General features: G+C 46.8%; 8 protein-coding genes across 8 annotated transcripts; 6 read left to right on the top strand and 2 right to left on the bottom strand.

Annotated features, from left to right (window-relative positions):
* Positions 1 to 161: 161 nt before the first annotated feature.
* On the top strand, positions 162 to 2095 carry N7469_002653 (initiator tRNA phosphoribosyl transferase family protein; the record flags this gene model as incomplete). The annotated part of the gene is made up of 4 exons (XM_056641573.1): positions 162 to 520; positions 729 to 1008; positions 1164 to 1830; positions 1953 to 2095. 4 exons carry the CDS (start codon positions 162 to 164, stop codon positions 2093 to 2095), a joined length of 1449 nt encoding a protein of 482 aa, XP_056504067.1.
* A 99-nt stretch (positions 2096 to 2194) lies between these two features.
* N7469_002652 (aldo/keto reductase family protein) lies at positions 2195 to 3141 on the bottom strand (the record flags this gene model as incomplete). Its single annotated transcript, XM_056641572.1, has 2 exons — positions 2195 to 2530; positions 2632 to 3141. 2 exons carry the CDS (start codon positions 3139 to 3141, stop codon positions 2195 to 2197), a joined length of 846 nt encoding a protein of 281 aa, XP_056504066.1.
* Positions 3142 to 3868: 727 nt separating this feature from the next.
* Positions 3869 to 6086, top strand: N7469_002651 (alpha-actinin, sarcomeric (f-actin cross linking protein); the record flags this gene model as incomplete). The annotated part of the gene is made up of 4 exons (XM_056641571.1): positions 3869 to 3924; positions 4067 to 4133; positions 4227 to 5834; positions 5901 to 6086. The coding sequence occupies 4 exons, from the start codon at positions 3869 to 3871 to the stop codon at positions 6084 to 6086; spliced, it is 1917 nt and encodes a 638-aa protein (XP_056504065.1).
* An 876-nt stretch (positions 6087 to 6962) lies between these two features.
* Positions 6963 to 8527, top strand: N7469_002650 (putative RNA binding protein; the record flags this gene model as incomplete). Its single annotated transcript, XM_056641570.1, has 7 exons — positions 6963 to 7001; positions 7073 to 7147; positions 7440 to 7471; positions 7526 to 7566; positions 7622 to 7661; positions 7729 to 7795; positions 7862 to 8527. The coding sequence occupies 7 exons, from the start codon at positions 6963 to 6965 to the stop codon at positions 8525 to 8527; spliced, it is 960 nt and encodes a 319-aa protein (XP_056504064.1).
* Positions 8528 to 10409: 1882 nt separating this feature from the next.
* Positions 10410 to 10757, top strand: N7469_002649 (uncharacterized protein; the record flags this gene model as incomplete). Its single annotated transcript, XM_056641569.1, has 1 exon — positions 10410 to 10757. The coding sequence occupies one exon, from the start codon at positions 10410 to 10412 to the stop codon at positions 10755 to 10757; it is 348 nt and encodes a 115-aa protein (XP_056504063.1).
* A 962-nt stretch (positions 10758 to 11719) lies between these two features.
* On the top strand, positions 11720 to 11932 carry N7469_002648 (uncharacterized protein; the record flags this gene model as incomplete). The annotated part of the gene is made up of 1 exon (XM_056641568.1): positions 11720 to 11932. One exon carries the CDS (start codon positions 11720 to 11722, stop codon positions 11930 to 11932), a length of 213 nt encoding a protein of 70 aa, XP_056504062.1.
* A 110-nt stretch (positions 11933 to 12042) lies between these two features.
* On the bottom strand, positions 12043 to 13389 carry N7469_002647 (WD40 repeat domain-containing protein; the record flags this gene model as incomplete). The annotated part of the gene is made up of 6 exons (XM_056641567.1): positions 12043 to 12179; positions 12234 to 12865; positions 12943 to 13038; positions 13096 to 13135; positions 13210 to 13323; positions 13380 to 13389. 6 exons carry the CDS (start codon positions 13387 to 13389, stop codon positions 12043 to 12045), a joined length of 1029 nt encoding a protein of 342 aa, XP_056504061.1.
* Positions 13390 to 14307: 918 nt separating this feature from the next.
* Positions 14308 to 16840, top strand: N7469_002646 (WD repeat PLAP family protein; the record flags this gene model as incomplete). Its single annotated transcript, XM_056641566.1, has 3 exons — positions 14308 to 14355; positions 14445 to 14898; positions 14982 to 16840. 3 exons carry the CDS (start codon positions 14308 to 14310, stop codon positions 16838 to 16840), a joined length of 2361 nt encoding a protein of 786 aa, XP_056504060.1.
* Between the last annotated feature and the right edge of the window lie 182 nt (positions 16841 to 17022).

The following is a 17022-nucleotide window of genomic DNA, read 5'->3' as shown; positions in this document are numbered from 1 at the left end:
CGAGAGGACAATAGCAGCTGCAAATATACCCCATCTCAATTATACCAGCGTGGGGCATTGGCATTTCGAACACAGTCATTACTCCGCCGCAACATCTTCATGAGAATTCCGACTCAGTTATTCTATACCGTCCAGTGACAGGAAGACAAAACAAAAAAAAAATGACCGAGGAATCCAAAGCAGGAGAAACGCCAGGCCCAATGCCAACATTGGACTCATTACTTTTCCCATCTGCGCAAACTTCCATCTCACAGACCCTCGCTTCTTTACGGCGGTCTGCACTATCTATTTCCAATCGGTTACAATCCATTGAGACGGACGCTGCATTTGTACGGGAAGTGGCAGAACATTATGAGTTACCACTTGTTGCGAATGAGCGATGTGGAAGCTGGTATATTAATCCGGAACACAAAGCCGGAAGTGCTTATTTCAAGAGCACGGATGGTCATACTGGACAGTGGGACTTTAGCTTTCGTAGGTTGAATATGCAACTTCTTCCTTTGGCGAGGGAGTATGGAGGGTTAGTCTTTTATTTGTCCCTTTTGTTCATTTGACTTGAAATTTGGCATGGTTTGGTCTGGTCTTTCGCTGTGATTTCCAATTGGGTTGGCTCTTTTATTTTGCCCAGAAGTCTTTATTTCCATGGTCATTCATAGCTGATTGATGAGTCTAGAGGAACTTTCGAATAAGTCTGTACAAACTAACTAATCTTTTTCCAAATACGGCAGATGTGTTATCGTTGACTCAACCCGTCGAGGCAAATGTACGTGGATAACGATATGGTGGTTACTTTCACAGACTACCAGAACACGAAAATCCGCTAACTCAATCATAGTGATGCCAGATGCATTATCCAAAACAATACCTATCTGGAGCGCCGTCTTAAACCGCGCACTTTTTCCCACCGAGACCGAATATCACCCCGTTTGCCTACCACCCAATTACCTCGGGGAATCAGAGGAATCACAAATCGAATCTCGCATCGACAATTTCGTTGCCTCACTCAAGGTACGCATGTGAATATGCCGTGGTATTTTGTTTTGAAAGGGGCAATGCCCAGATTGTACAGCACATACTGTGCCGTCTTCCACCCGGGTGAAGCATGACAAGGTCCGACACTAAAGAAGATCATATTCCAGAACTAACCTTCATAACCCAACCAGAATCTCAAACTTGATCTCGAGCATCTGCGAACCCAATTGGGAAAACCTATTCGCATCGCCTGGGCCAATCGCTCATACTTCTATCCAACCGATCTACACAAGAGTGATGCGTACTGTCTATTCGTGCTGTGCTCCGCTTCCCGACGTGTACAAGGCGCCGAGATATCACAAGGTGGGTATATTCAAGGTGCAGGTGATGATAGCGAGGGATGGGCGCATGGACTAACGCCGCCGATTTTTTGGGAACATCGTGCACTATTGAAATCTACCCCCGAGGAAGAACTTCCTGGTTTAATTGGAGAATTGATTGCGGGACATGCACAGAGTATGGCCCGTGATGCGACGCTCATAGCACCGACAAAGAATTTGTTCATTGGTGCTGCTGTGAAAGGTGTCGAGGCGGATCTATACGATCTTGTCATTGATTGTAATGGTGACCCTGCGGCTATGGCGGGTGTAGAAAATCCCAAGCGATTGAACCTAGGTTGTGCATCGGCGAAACTTGGAAGTCGAGATCTACGAAAATCGTTGGATCGAGTGCGGGACTTTGTTGCTGGACAACTTGCGGGGAATACTTCGCGGTCATTGTTGGTAACTTGTGAGACTGGAAAGGATCTCTCTGCTGGGGCGCTGCTGGCGATTATTTGTCTTTTTTACAATGATGAAGGTATGTATTTGAAGATTTAGGATGATGCATTGATGGTGTATTCAATCGCTTTATGGAGCTGGAAAGGGAATCAAAAGAGAAGGAAAACAAGAAGTAACGACAGGACTAACTCGTATGTCTAGGTGAATTTGACATCTCACAGGGTGAGCGCAGCGTCGGGAAACAATACATCCGGCAGCGACTCGCTTGGATTGTGTCCTCAAAGCACGACGTGAATCCGTCTCGGTCGACACTTCAATCGGTCAACGCGTTTCTCATGTCATGATGCACCATCCGAAATGGTAGAGGTTGTATCTCATACGGAGACCTGGTACAGGGGCAGTTGATTTTTCTTTAATTCGAGACAATCAAAAGATGACGACGCTCATTCATTCTCAACTGCCTCTACAATAGCACCTGCACTTCCCTGGTCAAACGAGTCCAGCAGTTCCATATCATCGCCACTGATATCAAAATCAAATACATCGGCATTGGCGGCGATTCGGTCGGGGTGATCCGTCTTAGGCAAAGGCACCCATTCCTTTTGCAGCGCATAGCGGATCAAGACCTGTTGTGTAGATTTGTTGTATTTTTGCGCAATCTCAACGAGAGTTGGGTCGTGTGACTTATTGTTGCGTACGATGGGGGAGTATGCTTCAACGATGATGCCATTCTGCTTGCAGTATGTAACAATTGTTCGCTGCTGGCACCACGGGTGGAGCTAGAAAGGCGTCAGTACGAATAGAAAATGAAAGTAACTCGAAGATTAAGAGAGAGAGAGAGAGAGAGAGAGAGAAAAGAAAATAGTTATAAAGAACTAACCTCAATCTGATTCACATGTGGTGGCCACACCTTGGCATAAGAGCGCATCTCTTCGATGTGCTTCACCCCAAAGTTACTCACACCAATGCTCTTCGCATGGCCCTCCTCATGCAACCGCTCCAATGCTTGCCACAGCTGTTTACGTCCGGCTGGTCCAGAGCTGGAGCTATGAATGAGGAACAAATCCACATAGCCACCAGGTCCGCCGATGGTCTCCACGCTAGCCAGCAGCTTACTGTAAGTTGCATCGGCCGAACCGGCAGGGCTGAGAATCTTTGTGGTCAAGAAGACCTGATCGCGGGGCAAACCAGAGGAGCGCAGCGCTTGACCGACCTCTGCCTCATTTGCATAGAACTGTGCGGTATCGATATGACGGTATCCCACTTCGAGTGCCTTGAGGCAGGATTGGACACATTGAGCTGTTGGTGAACGGTAGACGCCAAAACCGAGACGTGGGATGCGCCGGGAGTTGGGGAGGGGGAGAGTATCTGTAATGCTATAGTTTGGCATGATGGAGATTCTCCTAGTATGAGGGAGGAATTGGACGAGGAAAAATCTGGAGGGGAAACAGTAAGAATAAAGAATAAAGATTGAATTGAAGAAGAAAAGAGAAAAGACGAGCTTGAGTTCCCCTCGCGCCCCGCTTCTTGCCGGCCCACGCCATCGGATGATATCATTTTTGGCACTTTACACGGTCACCTACTGTACATGAGTCTAGGATACAGTATACTACAGTAATTCTAGCACGAATTAGCAACTAGATGCTTCGGACGAATTTGGTAATGTAAATGGGTCCATGATTCTTTAGGCATTAGTGATCACATCATCGTGGTGGATCAGATACTTGGCTTACTGATGGGACAGCTAAAAATTATCTAATAGTATACAGTAAACATGATGATATACTATACTATGACTACATGAAATTAATTGCTATAGTATAATTTAGATAAAAGAGGTAGTCTGTATAACTTTACTCAGTACAATTGTACTCTGACAATATGTATACTCGGTTGCTGGGGTGATCGGCAGCCCCCGCCCCTTCGATCGACTCTTTTGCTGCCAAACGCACTTCTTTGAACAATCCCTAGTTCCATCTTGAAATTAGGCGCTGATCCTATTGTTCTTGTCTCTTCCCTACCAAATCCCCCACTCAATTTACAATAATCCCAATTCCATTCTTTCGATCCAGCTTCGTCACCGCCTCCCGTCGCATCTGGCCCTGAATGTCGTCAATATGTTGACTGTCGAAAAGCAATGGATTAATGTGCAGCAGAAGACCTTCACCAAATGGTATTTCCACCCCTCCCCCACCATGCCCAACTCGATCTATTGCTGTGCTTCATTACAAGGCTGCAATCTCTTGGATTATGCGCGGCTGAGGAGGCTCAAGTTGAAGTTATAAACTGACATCGTCCCCCCTTCCTACTTGCAGGCTGAATGATAAGCTCAAGGCCCGGCTCTTGGCCATCGAGGATCTCGTCACTGATCTCTCTGATGGAGTGAGTCGCCTTCTCCGCTCTCCCCTCTCCCCACCGAGTCAATCCTTCACAACACAATGGTCATGCTGCGTACTAACCAGTGGACGACTTTAGGTGATGCTCATCCACCTCCTCGAGATCCTCGGTAACGAGTCCCTTGGTCGATATGCCTCTAAACCGAAGCTGCGTGTACAACGATTCGAAAATGTGAATAAAAGTCTCGATTTTATCAAAGGGAGGAAGATTCAGATGACCAACATTGGCGCGGAGGATATCGTCGATGGCAACCGGAAAATTATCCTGGGTCTCATTTGGACCCTTATTCTACGATTCACCATTAGCGATATCAACGAGGAAGGCATGACAGCCAAGGAAGGCCTGTTGCTGTGGTGTCAACGAAAGACGGCATGCTATGAGGATGTAGAAGTCCGCGACTTCTCGTCAAGTTGGAATAATGGATTGGCTTTTTGCGCTCTTCTCGATATTCACCGACCTGACCTGATCGACTACGACTCCTTAGACAAAAATGACCATCGAGGCAATATGAAGCTGGCATTTGATATTGCCTCCAATGAGATTGGTATCCCGGACCTGCTTGATGTCGACGATGTCTGCGACGTGCCTCGACCCGATGAACGCTCACTGATGACTTATATCGCCTATTGGTTCCACGCTTTCTCGCAACTCGAGAGAGTTGAAAATGCCGGACGTCGAGTCGAGAAATTTGTTAATAATATGCATGGGGCATGGGATATGCAGTCTGGTTACGAGCGCCGCATGAGGGCGTTGCTCCAGGCCATTCGGTCTCAGCGCGATTCCTGGCAAAACGCTTCCTTCGAGGGGACATACAAGGATGTGAAGGAGCAGGCGCATCAGTTCTCGCTGTATAAGCGAAATCAAAAACGCGAGTGGGTTGCTGAGAAGTCGGATTTGGCTGCCTTGCTTGGTAACATCAAGACAAAATTGGGCACATATCGCCTTCGTTCCTATGAACCACCTAAGGAATTGAGTCTCGAGACATGTGATTTGGAGTGGGAGTTATTGACCCGAGATGAACATCAGCGCAGTCAACTCATCAATGAGACGATTCGGGATATCAAAAACTCGCTGCGTCGATCATTCGCTGATAAAGCTAATGACTTTGCTTTGACGCTTAAAACGCTATCACTGGCCATTTCCGGTCTAGATGGTGATGTCGAAGACCAGTTGGATCACGTTCAAAAGCTCAACGATAACCTACCTCCACTCGACGCATTCCTTGACACTATTGCCGAACTTGACGAGCAATGTGCCGAGGCAAATATCGAGGAGAATGACTTCACAACCTACACTCTCGATGAACTCTCGTATGAGCTAAGTCTGGTGAAATCCAGCATCTCCAAAAAGCTGGCCTTTTTGGAGAACCAGATGGTTGCACGGAATATGACCAACCTTACTCCCATTCAATTAGAAGAATTCGAGTCTGTCTTCCGCCACTTTGATCGCGATGCCTCAAATACGTTGCAAGAACTGGAATTCTCGGCAGCGTTGGCCAGTCTGGGGTTGGTTTATGACGAAGAAGAGATGCACCAGGTTTATGTGGAAGTCTGTGGGCCCAACCGACTTGCTCAAAATGCGGGTGTGAGCTTTGAGCAGTTTATTCGTTTCATGGTCAGTGTGACCGAAGATCAAAATACAGCTGAGCAAGTGTTCCAAAGCTTCAAGGAGGTTGCTGATGGCAAGGTATGTTTCCCCGTTTCCCTTTCGTCTACCACATCTATGGATACATATACTAATCAATCAATCTAGCCATATGTTACTGAACTTGATCTTCGACACTCACTCATCCCAGATGAGGTAATTGAACACCTTGTCAAGACCATGCCCCAACATGAAGGACCCGATATGCTTGAGGACCGAGACCTGGCCAAATTCGACTATATCAGCTTCATGGAGAAGATGATAGAAGAGAACAAAAAGAATGGAAAAGAGTGAAGAAGTATAGTGAAGATAGTCTTAGTTATTCTTTGCACAGCGTCGCCGGTCATGGTCATGGTCATCCTGGGAGGTCTTGCTTCGATTAGGTGTTGCGATTTTCTGGTGATGTTCGCGTCCTTGGTGCCCTTTCTAATCCTTGGTTTCTTCATTCTTGTCTCTGTATTTTTTTCTTCGTCTCTCACATGTTCATTCTGCATCGTTGGGGTTGGGCGGTATTTCTTCTCATTGTAACTGCACTGTTTGTAACAATTCAGATACCATTAAGTAACATAAAAATATTCAAAGTTCACACCTATGAATGTTCAACTAATGGTGCTCTATGTCATTGCAACTCGTTGATACAGTATACCTTAGAAAGCGTCTTCTAGCACGTGTTTCAAATGGGGCTTTGCCAGTTGTTACTAGAGCTTCGAAGGCTCGAAGCAATGAAGTCTCACCGTGCTCTATTTTGCTAGATGCTTATTCCATAGACTGTCAGCTTGGCTGAGACGCCCAATCTTACATTTTGATGTTTCAAAGGTGACGAGATCTATTGAGATTCTAGTCTCTTCTATGAAAAGCTAAGTGAAGAACTGTAAATCAAGCCGTGATTAGTATCTTGGTGTCACACATCATTCACATTCCGTTGGTGAACATGCAAGCCTCTGTTGTTCTGCTCTGTTTGATATAGTTCTAAGTCACGTGAAACACTCAATCTGGATCGCCTTCCTCGGAGGCGACGATCAGCCCAATCCTTCCACGTCGTCTCCTCAATCGCTCGCAAACCATCATTCACTTTACTGGTCACTGCAAATTCTAGTCATTTTAGCCCGACTCTCAATCTCGACTACATCTTACTACCTCTACTAGTCTCCCTCTTCCTTACCCAACACGATGGATCGCAGCCTGGATGAGATCATCGCCGAAGACCCCGTAAGCTTTGAGCTGGATTCAGGCTTCAATGATATGAGATGCAACAGCTCACACCTTTTTCCTCCTCTCAGCACAAGACATCCCGTCCTTCGGGTGGCAGGCGCGGCCAAGGCCGCCGTCGCGGTGACCGCGATGGCGTTAGAAAGGTATTTATTTACCAACCACGTCCAATTCAGATAGAATTGAAGAGCAAATTGCCCTCGCCCTAGCTGCAATTTCTCATTTATGCTAACATCTCGTCTCTCTATCTAATAGGTCCGCCCTCCTATTCCTCAATCGAATTATCTTGCGCCGTGACACAATCGTTGCCAGTCCTCTGGAAGCTCGGAGACTCGCCAACGACGAGGAGACCGCGGCGAAGACTGAGAAAAGCACTGTGTGCACACTTCCACAACTGATTTGGAGCTAACAATCTCTTCTTCCTTTTGATCACAATAGCCTTACACACAAGACCGCGTTGACCTGAACCTGTGAGTCTTGGTTCCTAGTTGCTGGATGTCGAAGATAAAGCTGATAAGTCTTAGTGACTGGGTACACGACAAATTCCATGATGACGGTAGAGATTGTATGTTCCTCGCAATGGAACTCGCGATGGATGGACTTCTCTAACATTAAATTAGCACGCCCCCGTGGACCCCGTCGTCGCCACTCCCCCGAACGGTAAGAGCGATATCTTGAGCTTCGGTGGAGTCAAACTTCAGTATCAGATACTAATTGACCTGAACAGCGGCTCCGCTTTGACCAAGGTTCGCGTCGAGAACCTCCATTATGATATCACTGAGAGTGATCTGGAAGTACGAATCCATCTCTTAGTCTCGATTCATTGTATTTGATCCCCCTCCTAACATGCGACAATCCAGGACCTCTTCGGCCGAATTGGCCCTGTCTCTGCCCTGAACCTTGCTTACGACCGCGCTGGACGCTCCGAAGGCGTTGCCTACATCACATATGCTCACCTCAGAGATGCACACACGTCGATTCAAGAGTTCGACGGCGCCAACGCCAAGGGCCAGCCTATCCGTTTGTCTCTAATTCCCGGTCGCCGCGGCGGCGATCGTGGAGATCGCGGAAGCTCTCTGTTCGACCGCGTAGAGCGTCCTGGCCGGGACGCTCGTAGCCTGAGCCCTGGTAGTGACAATGGTGATGGATCCCGACGACGTCGTGGTGGACCTGGTCGTGGTCGCCGCAGCGATGTCACCAAACCCGCCCCCGAACACATTGATCGATACGTCCCTGGAGAACGTTCTCCAAACCGACGTGCTGGTGGACGACGTGGAGGACGCGACAACAGGCAACGCAATACTGAGAATGGTGGTCGCCGTACAGGCAATGCTCGACCCCGCAAGACACAGGAGGAACTGGATCAAGAGATGGAAGATTATTGGGGTGGAAATGATGCCCCTGCCGAGACGGCAGTTGCGCAACCCGAACAAGCGGTGGCTCAGCCTGCCCCTGCTGAACCTGCGGCTGCACCAGCTGCCGCCGCGCCGGTAACTGCGGATGATGACATTGACATGATTGAGTAGATTTCTCGTTGGTGATCAAGAACGGAATTTGGTGGTGTCTATCTCTTCTCTATATTTTTCAGTTAATTTATTTCGCCTCAGATTGCATAACCAAGTCTCTTAGAGACTCTTTCAAGACATATAGCTGAGTTAGCTAGGGATGCTATTCCAATACTTCGTAAAGAACATGAATGCGGAGATGTATCAATATCATGAAATTCTCGGGGCTTCTTTGTTTTCATTTGTCTTTTTTTACTAGATCTGACGAATCATCTTACAGCATATGCTAGCTTGTGATTGTCATTGACCTTGGTTCGTATACACACCATGTACATAGTACAGTCAACTATGCAATCCAGATTGTAGTGGGTAGGACATGTTGGGATTGTAGATCAAGACCTAGACCCAAATCTGCGGTGTAAAAGTCTATATACACTCTCCAGCCTTGCCTTGATTCGTTCTTGGCTCTGCAAACCATTTTAAGAAAATTGCGAATTCAAACGGGATATTAAGTCTTTGACTTTCGATGTGCTGGTAGAACTACGTGGATCTCGTACATGTATGTAGCCGGGCATCCGGGAAATGATGCAATCGCCAAATATTATTGGATGTATCATGAGGACAACGAAATTTTCAATTTTCAATTTTTTTTTTCCAATATTTTTTTTGAGGTATTTCTCAGCGCAAACGGCATCAATTCCCATCTTTGACAGGTTTCATTGAAATCACGCAATGTTGCCGATGGAAAGCGAGTGGATCTACTATGTACGACTCGGCGCTGTGACTGTACTGATCCCTTGATCAGATCACTTGACTTGTAGCGGCAATTTGCCCCTTATGCTATTCATAGGCGATCCACCGTTCTTTGAGGTGGCCATACTCTATGAATAGTTCTGAGTCATTTTTTTTTTTTTATGGAATAGTGGTTGTACTTGAATTGCCATTTACATATTCTTGTCTTTGATCGGAGATGGTTGTATCACTATGAATCTAGTTAGGTACAAAGTTAGCTATAGATACATAGTTGCTCATTGATCTCCAACTACGCACATCCTTCTCCGCACTCCGCATTTCTCATATATACACATTTGTACTGTACATACACCCTATACTCCGTCCTGTACTATGAAATGACAGTCACACCACAAGCCGAAGAATTGCCAGAATGCGGGGAATGCTCGGACCGAAAGCATTCGGTGCAGTGGCAATCGACGATTGGATAATAATGCCGCACGCCGTATGGGGCTGTTACTTCATTTCCAACCAAAACGGAGTGGAATGAAGTGGAATGCATGAAATATACCAACTAATTAGCAAACAGAAACGTAACGGTTTCCAAGGTGGGACGAAGTCACTTGACCCGTTTTGCGCGATATTACCTAACATCATTCCCATGATGGATCTTGGCCTTCCCAAATGCAGCAGGGCTTTCCCTTTGAGTGCAAATGCCCTATGGTTCTGAGTCTAGAACCGGCATCTTTTACGTGATGGCTCTCCATAGATGCGCGCTGCTCTTACCCCATACTTTTCTACTTTGCAGACACGTTCTGTTGGGGGTGGTCCCAATAGCGTCATATCCTCTAGAATGATCGACGCCACCCGCAAATTTTTTGGTATGGAGTCATCTTGGATTTTTTTCTATATAAAGACACTTAGATTCCCCGGATTTTGGTCAGTATCATTCAGCAATCAGTATTTAGCTTTCAAGTTCCTACGTTGTTCCTGATTTATTCTAAATTCGGGTACCTCTTTTCTCTATACATACTTCGTGAACTATACTTTTCCTATCAAGGTACGCTTCCTATAGTTATTCGAACTATCAACCACATTTCCCCTTTCTCGGTGTGACAATTTACTTATACATTTATAGTTCAAGCTATCAAACATAAACAATCTTTCCATCATGACTTTCGATCACCCCGCCCACTGGAAGTGTGAATCTTGTGGTCTTCCCGGTGTCCGCCTCATGTCCGACTCAAACCAAGCATACTACAAGTGTGTTCCATGCAACCGATCCCTGGGTGTGTGTCCTTGCGTCACCCCAGGCGCCAGAACAACCGGAACCTGCCCCTGCGGCGAAGAGAGCGACGCCGACATGTCAGACTCCGAAGGCATTCCTCTCTCCAAGCAAATGTCCAACGGACATAACCCTGACGCCGGATTCGATGTCGACTGGGAGTCAAATTGCAAGCCGGGATTCATGGTCTCAAGATTCAAGGCCACTGGCGAGGAAATCCTGCCTTTTGCCTGATTTTGAGAACGTTTTTGTTGTTGCCTCTTTAAGCGAATCTTGATTCCCATTTCCATCTATGCATCTTCTGTTATGCATACTCGATTTTCTTGTCTTCTCGAGTGAAAAGTTACTATATCCATGACAATAATATGAACGATATGGTCAATGACCATCAATTTTGATTTCAATTCTGAATTTGTTATTTCCTGCTGTAGAGTTAATAGGTTTACTTACTAGTTGTATCAGCTCTCTGCTACTTGGTTCATCTTAGACCATCTCAAACTTGGTACAGTCCTTGGATTACGTAGTATCGCTATAGTGGTTTATTTCCAAAATCTCCATGCCCCTGAAGAATGGCATTATAATTACTTCTCACAAATTGACACTGACACATACATACAAGCTACGATAATCAGTAACAGAATGATCATCATCCATACAATGTAAATTGAGCAATCGTAGCTTAGAGGAAATTGCTAGCCATTGTGACCTCACATATACGGAGTAACGAATCATAATAATAATGTTCAGGGGCATATAGATTTTGGAAATAAACCACTAATTCACCTCTCAAATACCCTCAGAAGTTCGAGTCATTATGCGCCATTTAGCAGAATTTTCAATAGTCCGCAGTAATTAAGGGCCCAAGTCCGTCATACGGGCCGCTGATCTTAATCCCCAACCAAATAAACTCACTGGATTTTGGTACTCCATTATGGAAGAGGGCAGGCCAATCAGATTATGCCCACGCCCGATAGGTGCCGGCAACAGCTTGTGAGTTCTTCTTCAAATTGAAGTCTGGAATGATGCAATATTCCAGGTCAATCATACCAATACGCTATGCAAACATTTGTCAAGTTGCCATATTCACGGATTGTCTCAGTTCCAAGACTGTTACTCGAGTTTATATACTAGTACCTATACCGGTCTCCCTTTTCCCATCCGTGGATTCTAGAAAGAACCAGACTTAGGAGTTTATAATGTCTTCTATTTACACAGCTACTAGTGACAAGTACCCGCTAGATATATTCAATGTTAGTAGACGTGCAATGCTAGTACCTCAGCGGTGCTCCCATTCGCGTCTAAGCCGCGTACCGTGGGATGATGATGATGATGATGATGATGATGATGATGATGATGATGATGATGATGAAACACGCACTTCCCTTCCCGCAAGTGAAATCGTGACCTAAGTTGAAAATAAAAATACCATCGGACAAGTTACTTTTATCTGCCCATGATCGTTCGGGTATTTTGACCTTGAATAGTTACAGTGATGGGTGAAGCTAACGAATTTGCTCCATTACCGCCAGAGGCCATACGGCTCCCGACACGCCTTCCACAATTTGATGGTGCCATCTTCACTACCAGTGCCATAAAGCTTTCCATCGGGGGAGAAGCTGATAGACCAAATGGGCCCATGGTGTCCCTTTTGCACCTCTGTCAGAAAGGTCAGTTTCCAATTCCTCACCAGAATATAAATGATAGACCTACCAAGTTCTTCGTCGGTGTTCAGATCATAGACTCGGGCCCAGGTATCCTCGGCACTACCGGTGACTAAACGACCCGATTCACTATTGACAGCCGCACTGGCGACTTCGTACCCAAAATCAACCTTCTTCAACAGTCGGCCTGGCTGTAAGCCATCAAACAGATACACGCTCTTTCCAGCAGCCACTGTGAGGATGCCGGGATCAGCGGGCCGGGTAGCCAGGCTGTTCAATTCGCAGGAACCAATATTTCCATCAACACCGTACTCAACAACAGGGTGTCGTGAGCGCAGATCCCACCATCGAATTTTGCGATCTTCCGCAGCTGTTGTCACGACATTATAGTCCTGGCTCCAAACAATAGATTTGATGGTACCGCCATGGACACCGGGGCCGATTTCGTAGCTTGTGGCTGTAGAACCATTCTCACCTCCTGTTGGCGGGAGAGGAGGGGATGAGTTGTTGCTACCACCTCCACCAGATCCACGGGAAAGGTCGAAGATACGCAATTTCTTCTCGGCGCCACCAGTCGCAAGAACTTGCGGGTTAATTTGAATCGGAAACGCAATTGCTCGAACAATGTGTGCGTGTTGTAAGGTATGAAGACATTCGCCTGAGTAGGTGTCCCAGACTTTGCTGTTTGAGTTGTGAGTAACCGGACTCTCTTTTGGCTCTTTTTTTCCCAAAGGAGAAATGGTTCCGTGTAAACTTACGCAGAGAAGTCTGCAGCGGCGGTGGCTGAGATTGCTGCATCAGCAGATAGCCGGGATTGCCATACGGCGCCTTTGTGGCCGAGAAATGTACCAATCCTGGTTAAGGGTCAATTTGCTTCCTGCAACATTTTGCTATTGTGGGGCAGATCGTACCAGTCACCTGTGATGCCATCCCGCAGCATAGGATTGTTATCTGCGAATCCAGTTAATCATGTTTCTGAAACGTGCTCTAAATTGCGGTAGAAATTCAGGAATCAGTTAAGGTACCTTTACATGCCGAAATGAGGTAGTACTGCTCGTCCTCAACAGTGGAGGAGAAACTCAAATGGGTCACGGGGCGTGAATGCCCGTGACAGGTGAGAGGGACGACCTTAGGGATATCTGGATAACCATTAGGATCAAAGCGCATGATTAGAGTATTGAGAGATCAAACTAACCAGACGCCATTTTTCTCTTTCCAAGCGAGTTTTGCAAAAGACGATAGAGAAGGTTTCGACGATTCAAAAGTTTTTAAGAGAAGACGGACAACCGCGTCACCGAACAAGACCGCCAAAGGGAGCGAAAAGAAAAAGGGAAGCAGTTGACGTGTTAAGGAAAGTGCAAAAGAGATTCGTCACGGTCGTCAAGTCATCAAGTGTACAGAAGAACCAAACGGTGGGATCATGCCCGCGTCAATCGTTAATTGTCTATCGAGTCCGCAGAGTTGATGTGCAGCGATATAATTGAGGGTCACCTGCACGCTGAGGTAATCGTGCTTGACTAGTCCTAATCGGGTTAGATTGGTCTTCTAGCCAGTTGCCAGTGTAGCTTGAAAGCTCGCTTTTGATTCATTTTATTCAACGAAGTTGGAAATGCAGAATGATTCCCTAGAGGGGAGTGGAATTGCACCGAGGGCTGTGAAAGACGAATTGTTCTACTGGTGAATTTTCCACTGGATGGGGCAAGGCTAGACTCATACAGGAGTATCACTATGGGAATAGCTACAAATGATCGCGTCCCACAGGTACCCATAGATTAGAGCGGGATAAAAGAAGGTAGTCCACGCTTCAATCAAATGGAATGTCATGATGGTGTGATATAGAGTATAAGAATTATTTATTCAGCATTCTCCAATTGATATTTGTACTGAAAATACCCCCGTTCTGAATATATATCGACCACAAAACAATATGAAGAAAGCCCAAATGCGGTCGTTTTCTAGTAGGTTCGTCATAGCTCCACCGCCCACGTGATATGATGCGCAGGCGGGGACCCCAGAACGACTAAAGGACAACACCGGCCATCTCTACTGCTCATACTTCGATCAGTGTCTCTTTTTGTGGATTTCCTTCTCTTTATCTCACATTCAAGGCATCAGTTGTATGTATGCCTGACTTCAAGCTTTCCGCGTCCCTTGAGGGGCATGGCGATGATGTAAGTCACTCAGGTTTCCTCCGTTGCCCTCCTCGGTCACCTCGAAAGGCACCCCATTGTAGCATACTGACCATTATTTCCAATTTCAGGTTCGCGCCGTCGCTTTCCCCAATCCAAATGCAGTCTTCTCGGCTTCCCGTGATGCTACTGTCCGACTTTGGAAGCTTGTCTCGTCTTCCCCTCCAACCTATGATTACACTATCACCGCCCATGGTCAGGCATTCATCAATAGCCTAGCCTACCTTCCACCTACAGCTGAATATCCCGAAGGCCTTGTTCTATCTGGTGGCCAGGATACTATCATTGAAGCTCGACAGCCCAGCAAATCGGCAGATGACAATGCTGATGCTATGTTACTGGGCCATGCCCATAACATCTGCGCATTAGACGTATCTCCTGATGGTGGTTGGATTGTCAGCGGTAGCTGGGACTCAACTGCTCGAATTTGGAAAGTTGGTCAATGGGAGACTGAAAGAATTCTAGATGGGCACGAGGGAAGCGTCTGGGCTGTGCTGGCCTACGATAAGAACACCATCATCACTGGTAAGCTTGCTGACCAATCTACAATGTGACTCCCAGAATGGATTTTAGTAGGAGCAAAGATTGACACAAGATTTCTTCTTCAGGCTGTGCTGATAAAATCATCCGCATTTTCGATACCGCGGGCAACCTTCGAGGAAGCGTTAAGAACTCCGATGACGTCGTCAGGGCCCTATGCAAGGTCCCGGCGTCGAATCCGACAGGTGCACAATTCGCCTCCGCCAGTAACGATGGAATCATTCGACTTTATACTTTGGAGGGACGCTTGGTAGCTTCTTTGCATGGCCATGAAAGCTTTGTATATTCACTTGCTGCTCTTCCCTCGGGAGAATTGGTTAGTTCCGGTGAAGACCGCACTGTCAGAGTCTGGAGTGGAACCCAGTGCATTCAGACCATTACCCACCCTGCCATCTCTGTCTGGAGCGTCGCTGCATGTGGTGTGAATGGTGATATTGTCACGGGTGCTAGTGATCGTGTCACTCGTGTCTTCAGTAGAAGCCCTGATCGAATCGCTTCCCCGGAGGCCTTACAACAATTCGACCAAGCCGTTAAAGAGTCCGCTATTCCGGCAGAGCAGGTCGGAAAGATCAACAAGGAACAACTTCCTGGCCCAGAATTCCTACAGCAAAAATCAGGAACAAAGGAGGGTCAGGTACAGATGATCCGCGAAGGAGATGGCAGTGTCACAGCCCATACCTGGTCATCTGCAACACAGGAATGGATAGCTGTGGGTACCGTGGTCGAATCTGCCGGAAGCAGTGGCCGTAAGACAGAATATCTTGGACAGGACTATGATTATGTGTTTGACGTCGATATTGAGGACGGCAAGCCCCCACTCAAACTCCCATATAACGTTTCTCAAAACCCCTACGAGGCAGCAACAAAGTTCATTGGAGATAACGAGTTACCTATGACATACCTTGATCAAGTGGCCAATTTCATCACACAGAATACTCAAGGGGCGACTATCGGCCAGGCCCAGGAAACAACACCTGCTGGCGGTGACCCCTGGGGCACAGAGAGACGATACCGTCCCGGCGATGCAGCATCAGAAGCAGCGCAGCAACCTGCTCCTGAGCAGCTTCCCCGAGTTCTTCCCCAAAAAACATATTTGTCCATCAAGACAGCCCAACTTAAGGTCATCGTGAAGAAATTCCAAGAAATCAATGACAAGCTCGTTTCAGAAGGCGAGAAAGGCACTACTTTAGTGCCCTCTGAAATCGATGAAGTTGTCGCCCTATGTGGCCAGTTGGAATCCAGCAAGCCGCTAGCGGACTCACCTGAACTTGAAGCTGCTGTTCCATTGATTTTCAGGGCTGCCACCTCATGGCCACCTGCCAACAGACTCCCGGGGCTGGACCTCCTTCGCCTGCTGGCTGCAGCTGCACCTTTTGTCGCTACCACAGAGTACAACGGGGAGAATCTAGTATCTGGATTGCTAGTCAGTGGAGCTTTCGATGCACCTTTGAATCCGAACAACGCCATGCTCGTAGTCCGAACATTTGCCAATTTGTTTGAGACTGCTGCCGGTCGTGATCTAGCCATTAATGAGTTCGACTCGATAATAGCCGGTATTAAATCTGCATTGTCTAGTAGCGGCGAGTCACCGAATCGAAATCTTACTATCGCCATTACGACCTTATACATTAATTTTGCTGTCTACATAACCTCCGAAGGCAGAGAGCAGACGCCTGAATCCGCAGAGAAAGCTCTGATCCTCCTCGAGGAGTTAACCAATATTATAGCCAATGAGAAGGATTCTGAAGCGGTTTACCGTGGACTTGTCGCTGCGGGAACTTTGATCAAGGTTCTGGGTGCGGAAGTCAAGAGTGCTGCGAAGGAAGTTTATGAAGTCGATAGTGTCCTCTCGCGGGTCTCGGGGTCTGGTCCTGGAATGGAGCCTCGAGTGAAGGGGATCATTCAGGAAATGAGAGAGGCTCTCTAGGAGACTTAATCTGGAAAGCGCATAGATAGATTCATACTACCTCTTAACGAAGACCACGCAATGGACTCTACACATTGATCATTATCATTCATGACCTTTTCAACCTATCCTTGCTCAAAGAATAAAGCAAATATCATAATCCGATCCTGAATATTTTCACAGTTCACGATTGCATGAATCCT

The sequence above is a fragment of the Penicillium citrinum genome, assembly GCF_028827155.1.
Source record: "Penicillium citrinum strain IBT 23319 chromosome Unknown utg000002l:1.0-3833315.0:1.0-3834789.0, whole genome shotgun sequence".
NCBI lineage: Eukaryota > Fungi > Ascomycota > Eurotiomycetes > Eurotiales > Aspergillaceae > Penicillium > Penicillium citrinum.
The sequence above is the reverse complement of the archived record's forward strand: the minus strand, read 5'-3'. Positions and strand labels throughout refer to the sequence as shown.